General features: G+C 46.5%; 1 protein-coding gene across 1 annotated transcript in view; it reads left to right on the top strand.

Annotated features, from left to right (window-relative positions):
* Positions 1-303: 303 nt before the first annotated feature.
* Positions 304-7,546, top strand: part of FBP1 (fructose-bisphosphatase 1) — a 30,813-nt gene continuing 23,570 nt past the window's right edge. Inside the window, exon 1 of the mRNA XM_019966535.2 lies at positions 304-593. Within this exon, the coding sequence (XP_019822094.1) occupies positions 424-593 (170 nt within the window). The 5' untranslated portion in view covers positions 304-423. The remainder of the gene's footprint in view (positions 594-7,546) is intronic.

Raw genomic sequence — 7,546 nt, 5'->3', positions numbered from 1 at the left:
TGCACCTGCGTGGCAAGGTCGTCGTGCGAACTGAAAAGGACCATGGCTCAGAGTAGCGCTCTACCACGCTGGAGGCAGTTGGGCAGAGGCGCATCGCGGCGACAGCGAGGAAGCGGAGGTGGGGTGGGGGCGGGGCACGAGGCGGGGGGACACCCAGCGGCTGGGGGAACTGAGACTGGACGAGGATCCCGGACGTCATAGAGGGTCGGAGAGGGCGGGGCCGCAGTCGGGGGGGCGGGGTCCGGGGCGCGGAGGTGTTCCCGGGGGCGGAGGGCGGTGACCCGCGCCTATAGGCTACCCGGCCCCGGGACTGGAACCTGGCCCGCTCCGGAGCCGCCGCGCTGACACTCTGTGCTGCGGCCGCTTCCCACCGCTTCCCGCCGCCCGCACCTGTCGCCTAGCGAGCCGCAACCCGGCCCCAGCATGACGGACCAGGCAGCCTTCGACACCAATATCGTCACCGTGACCCGCTTCGTCATGGAAGAGGGCAGGAAGGCCCGTGGCACGGGCGAGATGACCCAACTGCTCAACTCGCTTTGCACCGCGGTCAAAGCCATCTCCACGGCCGTGCGCAAGGCGGGCATCGCGCACCTGTGAGTCAGGCTTCTGTACCCCCCAGCCCCCACCCTGGCCGAGTCCTCTTTCTCTCTGGCTGGGGATCTACCGGGCAGTATGCTGTCGGTGCTCTGCCCCTCCTGTCAGTCTGTCTCTCTGATAGCTGAGATACCTACACACTGTCTCCGGTAGCTCCTCTGCAGAAGCTCAAACCACACTCAAGCCCTAGTTCCCCCCTCCCTTAAGCTTGTGGGTGCCCACTTGGGGGGCCTGTCTCACAGTCCATACCTGCCTCCACCCTGCAACCGGCGCCCCTGGGCTGAGCAGCCTTGGCACCTCTCTCGGCCTCCTCCTGGTGAAACTGACTGGCCCCATGGACACCTGGCCTGCCCACCACACCCACCCTAGCCTCAAATGGGAAAGTGCTGGTCCCCGTGCCTCCCTTTCCGTTTTTCTCTCCTTTTGCTTTCATTCCCTTTGAAATTGGGGTCCCAAGTCAGGTTTCTAATTGAGTATCTCCTTGACCCTGAACAAGTCTTGTTAAGAAGCAGCAGGTAAGCCGGGCTGGGAGGAGGCTGGGAGGAAGCCTGCAGTATTTAGCGCCTTCAGGGTTTCAGTGCTGGTGTACACGGGGCTGCAGAAGGTCTGGGGTGGGGACTGAGATGCTGGATTTCTAAGTTCTGTGGTGGTAGGGCTGCTGGTCTGCAGATCACATTGTGCGTAGTAAAGGAATGAACGGGACACAGGGATTCAAAGGGTACCTTCTTGTGAGGCTTTTACGTTACTAAGACAAATACCCTTTGCTTTATTCTGGTGTGCACAAGGATTTTATGTTTAGACTGGTCCTCACTTTAGCTGAAGGATACTTGGGTTTTCAGATTGCTCATACTCCTTCCTAGTATTTCTCATACTCAGGAGCACTTCATAAGCATTGTACACAGTGCTCACTGCAGCTGAAAAAGCCCAGCCCCTGAAACCTGGATTCCTTATCTTGTCAGTTCTTCGCCTTTGGTTTTACAGTATGGCTTGGTAGAGCTAACTTAAAAAAAAAATTTTTTTTAATCTTATATTGGAGTATAGTTGGTTAACAATGTTCTGCTAGTTTCAGTTATACAATAAAGAGATTCAGTTATACATACACATGTATCTTTTTCAAAACTTTTTCCATTTAGGTTATTACAGAGTATTGGCAGAGTCCCCTGTGCTATACAGTAGGTCCTTATTGGTTATCTGTTTTAAATATAACAGTGTGTACATGTCAATCCCATCATCATTTATTTGCAGATGTCAAGCAAAGTTGGGCCCTGATGGGAGAGGGATTGGGAAATATGTTAGAAGGTGGTGACTCCACTACTATTTCACCTATGACCTTCTTAATACATGTCTAAGGAGACTTTGCTTTAGGAAACATTCAATTAAATTCTTACTTTAAACGTAATGTACAACAAGTAAAAGTGTCCTCACAGCTTTACCTGACTTTGAAAACCAGGGGGCTTATTTAAAAAGTGAAGGTAAGTAAAAGTAACTCAGTCATGTCTGATTCGTTGCCACCCCATGCACTGTAGCCCACCAGGCTCCTCTATCCATAGGATTTCCTACTGTTTTAAAAAAGAGTGCTTGTCATTTTTGTATTGTTTAAAAATGTGTCAGCACCTCTCACAACCCCAAAGAGACTCAGAAACACAAGATCTGCTTTGAGGTGCATCTTTCCCACCTAAGGGCTTCCCTGGTGGCTCAGATGGTATAACGTCTGCCTGCAATGAAGGAGACCCAGGTTCGATCCCTGGGTCAGGAAGATCCTCTGGAGAAGGAAATGGCCACCCACTCCAGTACTCTTGCCTGAAAAACTCCATGGACGGAGGAGCCTGGCAGGCTACAGTCCATGGGGTTGCAAAGAGTCAGTCACGACTGAATGACTTCACTTCTTTTTTCCCACCTTATAAGTAACCTCAGATAGTGGGACCGTAGGTAGTGGGATATTAGTAGAACCTGGACAAAGGGTGCCAATTTTGGCTGTATGAATTGTGCATATTTGTTAAACTAGACACCTGTAAGCACTAGGTTAAAAAATAGTTTTTGCTATAATTATAAATTCCTTTATATGTTGCGCACGTGTGTGTGTGTGTGTGTGTGTTAGTCATTCAGCTGTGTCCAACTCTTTGCAACTCCATGGACTCTACTGTCCGTGGAATTCTCGAGGCAAGAATACTGGAGTGGGTTGCTGTGCCTTCCTCCAAGGGATCTTCCTGACCCAGTTATTGAACTTGGGTCTCTTTCATTGCAGGCATATCCTTTCCCTCTGAGTCACCAGGGAAACCCTTTATATGTTACTTAACAAAAATTCAAACCACTCAGAAGAACACAAAGGGAAAAGTGAGACCCACCTTTATCCATTCCCCGGGGTAGACACTGTTCATAATCTACTGGGTTTCTTTTTTTACTAGATACTTCTCTATATTAATATAAATTTATACATGGATAAGCACTTCCATGTGACTATTTGTAAACAGCAAACAAAATGGAATCACACTTGACATGCCTTTCTGCAGTTTGCTTTCATTATTCAACTCTACCTAATTAGCCTCCTCCGATGTCAGGACATGTAAATTCACCTCCTCCTTTTTAACTGCTGCATAGTGTTCACTAGGGCTTCCCAGGTGGCACTAGTGATCAAGAACTTGCCTGTCAATGCAGGAGATATTAGAGAACCAGGTTCGATCCCTGGGTCAGGAAGATTCCCTGGAGGAGGGCATAGCAACCCACTTCAGTATTTTTGCCTGAAGGATCCCATGGACAGAGGAGCCCAGCAGGCTGTAGTTCATAAGTTTGAAAAGAGTTGGACACAACTGAAGTGACTTAGCACACACAGTGTTCCACTGTACAGCCATATCATGAGCTATTTGACATTTCCTGTATGTTTGGGCACGTCACTGGTCTTTCACTATTTCAAAGAGCATTGTACCCATGAAATGGGCATTTCACATGGTCATGTGGATGGCTGACAGAGAAAGAGTAGAACCTGAACATTCTGTATGCCCGTGGGAAAGTAAGTTTGACTGTCTCTGTATCATATGTAGTTGGGGAGGGGGCAATAAGACAAGATCTCAGCTTGGGCTCCAAATTATGCTTATTATCGGCTTTGATATTCTGGATGAAAAGGCTAGCGTACCTGCAGATAACTTGTTAGTGCTGCTGACTTGCCCTAGTAGGGCATCTAGCCAGAGGGACAAGATGATTGCAGACTTGCAGGAACCTTGTGGGACCAGTTTATGGATGTCAGCTCTGACTCCTCATCAGGCAGATCAGGAGTTTAAACATAGAGCCTGGAGCTCGCTCTCTCTCTCTTAAATTTTAGAAGTTACTGAGAGATGAGAAAGATACAGAGCTTATGCTTTAGGGAAAATATTACATGTATAGAGTTAGAATACAATAGAGAATCTTTTCAAAAGAGATTTATTTGGCCACATAAGCTGAGTTTTAGAGGCTGGAGAAAGGTAGGGTGATTCCAGGCTTAGCTGCAGCACTCGGGATCTTGGTTCCTACCTGCAGGGGTCTTCCTTTGAGAATGAGGGATCTAGGTCCCTGACCAGGATCAAACCTGGGCCCTTTGCATTGGGAGCATGGAGTCTTAACCCCTGAACCAACAGGAAAGTCCCAGCAATAGAGATTCTGAAAGATACTTTTGTATAGTTGGCAAAAATATGTGGATGCGAAAGATGGTGGCCCATCAAGATGGTTGTTTGTAGTGGGCAGGCATAGCTGGTCATAAGGCCTGATGGCTGGGCTGCCATGTGAGGAGAGGTACGAGCTAGGAAGATGTTTCTGGAAAAGGTGCTTATTTGGTTTGACTGAAACCTGGAACCCTTCATGTAATGTAGTGATGGAGCATTTGTGGATGTTAAATTGTGGGCGCATTGGGGGAACATTATGTGGCAAGGGTGAATACTTTATTTTTGAGGGGGTGACCAAAGGGGAGAGGTACAGGTTTTTGAGTGGGGCAGTGGCACGATTGGAGATTCATCTGGGGCAGCTATGACTGGAAGTACAGAGTTAGAAGAGGGAAAGTGGAAGATGTGGAAACCCATCAGGATTCAGAACTGCAGGATTAGAGGAGATGGGGGAACATGGGAGAAGTCTGGGTGGGGGCTGGGGGAGAATGACAGTGAGGGAGGTTCTCAAAGAGCAGATCCTAGCAACTGAGATCAGGGCTGTAATGTTAAAAAACAAAACAGTGAAAATAAAACCACAATTCCAAAGGAGGGGCTGAGTTTTAGAGGCTAGAGAAGGCTGGGAAGATGATTCCAACATTATGGAGATGCTGAACTTGAGGTGTGAGAGGGGCATCCTATTGAAGATGTTGTGCAGCCTTCAGTTAGTGGCGACAGTCTGGAATTTGGGTATGAAGAAGTGACTTAAGATTAGGCCTCTGGGTTTTGACACATGCACCCGAGATAGGCAGAGAAGAAAACCAGGACCTGATTTAGCAGAACAGAAACATGGGGGGCTTTCAGATCAGTTCAGTTCAGTTCAGTCGCTCAGTCATGTCCGACTCTTTGCGATCCCATGAACTGCAGCACACCAGGCCTCCCTGTCCATCACCAACTCCTGGAGTTTACCCAAACCCATGTCCATCGAGTCGATGATGCCATCCAACCATCTCATCCTCTGTCGTCCCCTTCTCCTCCTGCCCCCAATCTTTCCCAGCATGAGGGTCTTTTCACATGAGTCAGCTCTTCGCATCAGGTGGCCAAAGTATTGGAGTTTCAGCTTCAGCATCATTCCTTCCAATGAACACTCAGGGCTGATCTCCTTTAGGATGGACTGGTTGGATCTCCTTGCAGTCCAAGGGACTCTTAAGAATCTTCTCCAACATCACAGTTCAAAAGCATCAATTCTTCAGTGCTCAGCTTTCTTTATAGTCCAACTCTCACATCCATACATGACCACTGGAAAAACCATAGCCTTGACTAGATGGACCTTTGTTGACAAAGTAATGTCTCTGCTTTTTAATATGCTATCTAGGTTGGTCATAACTTTCCTTCCAAGGACTAAGCGTCTTTTAATTTCATGGCTACAATCACCATCTGCAGTGATTTTGGAGCCCAGAAAAATAAAGTCAGCCACTGTTTCCACCATTTCCCCATCCATCTACCATAAAGTGATGGGACTGGATGCCATGATTTTAGTTTTCTGAATGTTGAGCTTTAAACCAACTTTTTCATTCTCCTCTTTCACTTTCATCAAGAGGCTCTTTAGTTCTTCTGCACTTTCTGCCATAAGGGTGGTATCATCTGCATATCTGAGGTTATTGATATTTCTCCTGGCAATCTTGATTCCAGCTTGTGCTTCCTCCAGCCCAGCATTTCTAATGATGTACTCTGCATTTAAGTTACATAAGCAGGGTGACAATGTACAGCCTGATGTACTCCTTTTCCTATTTGGAACCAGTCTGTTGTTCCATGTCCAGTTCTAACTGTTGCTTCCTGACCTGCATATAGGTTTCTTAAGAGGCAGGTCAGGTGGTCTGGTATTCCCATCTCTTTCAGAATTTCCCACAGTTAATTGTGATCCACACAGTCAAAGGCTTTGGCATAGTCAATAAAGCAGAAATAGATGTTTTTCTGGAACTCTCTTGCTTTTTCCATGATCCTTCAAATATTGGCAATTTGATCTCTGGTTGCTCTGCCTTTTCTAAAACCAGCTTGAACATCTGGAAGTTCATGGTTCACGTATTGCTGAAGCCTGGCTTGGAGAATTTTGAGCATTACTTTACTAGCATGTGAGATGAGTGCAATTGTGCGGTAGTTTGAGCATTCTTTAGCATTGCCTTTCTTTGGGATTGGAATGAAAACTGACCTTTTCCAGTCCTGTGGCCACTGCTGAGTTTTCCAAATTTTCTGGCATATTGAGTGCAGCACTTTCACAGCATTATCTTTCAGGATTTGAAATAGCTCAACTGGAATTCCATCACCTCCACTAGCTTTGTTCGCAGTGATGCTTCCTAAGGCCCACTTGACTTCACATTCCAGAATGTCTGGCTCTAGGTGAGTGATCACACCATCGTGATTGGGTCGCGAAGATCTTTTTTGTACAGTTCTTCTGTGTATTCTTGCCACCTCTTCTTAATATCTTCTGCTTCTGTTGGGTCCCTACCATTTCTGTCCTTTATCAAGCCCATCTTTGCATGAAATGTTCCCTTGGTATCTCTAATTTTCTTGAAGAGATCTCTAGTTTTTCCCATTCTATTGTTTTCCTCTATTTCTTTGCATTGATCACTGATGAAGGCTTTCTTATCTCTCCTTGCTATTCTTTGGAACTCTGCATTCAAATGCTTATATCTTTCCTTTTCTCCTTTGCTTTTTGCTTCCCGTCTTTTCACAGCTATTTGTAAGGACTCCTCAGACAGCCATTTTGCTTTTTTGCATTTCTTTTTCTTGGGGATGGTCTTGATTCCTGTTTCCTGAACAGTGTCACAAACCTCCATCCGTAGTTCATCAGGCACTCTATCTATCAGATCTAGTCCCTTAAATCTATTTCTCACTCCCACTGTATAGTCCTAAGGGATTTGATTTAGGTCATACCTGAATGGTCTCGCAAAGAGTCGGACACAACTGAGCGACTGAACTGAACTGTACTGAACTGAATGGTCTAGTGGTTTTCTCCACTTTCTTCAATTTCAGTCTGAATTTGGCAATAAGGAGTTCATGATCCGAGCCACAGTCAGCTCCCAGTCTTGTTTTTGCTGACTGTGTAGAGCTTCTCCATCTTTGGCTGCAAAGAATATAATCAATCTGATTTTGGTGTCGACCATCTGGCTTTAAGAACATATTTTGGAGAGATGGAGCTGGGCTCAGATTGGTGGCTCTGCTGTTTAATTTCTGTGAGGATTTGATACCATCCTATGAGCACACTTTGGGCTGGCATGAACTTAAGCCAACATTGGGGTTTGCAGCCTTTGAAGCTGCTCTGGTTGGCATCTCTTCTTCAAAAT

Source organism: Bos indicus, chromosome 8, assembly GCF_029378745.1.
Source record: "Bos indicus isolate NIAB-ARS_2022 breed Sahiwal x Tharparkar chromosome 8, NIAB-ARS_B.indTharparkar_mat_pri_1.0, whole genome shotgun sequence".
NCBI lineage: Eukaryota > Metazoa > Chordata > Mammalia > Artiodactyla > Bovidae > Bos > Bos indicus.
Note: the sequence above shows the minus strand (reverse complement) of the source record. Positions and strands in the feature narration are given on the sequence as shown.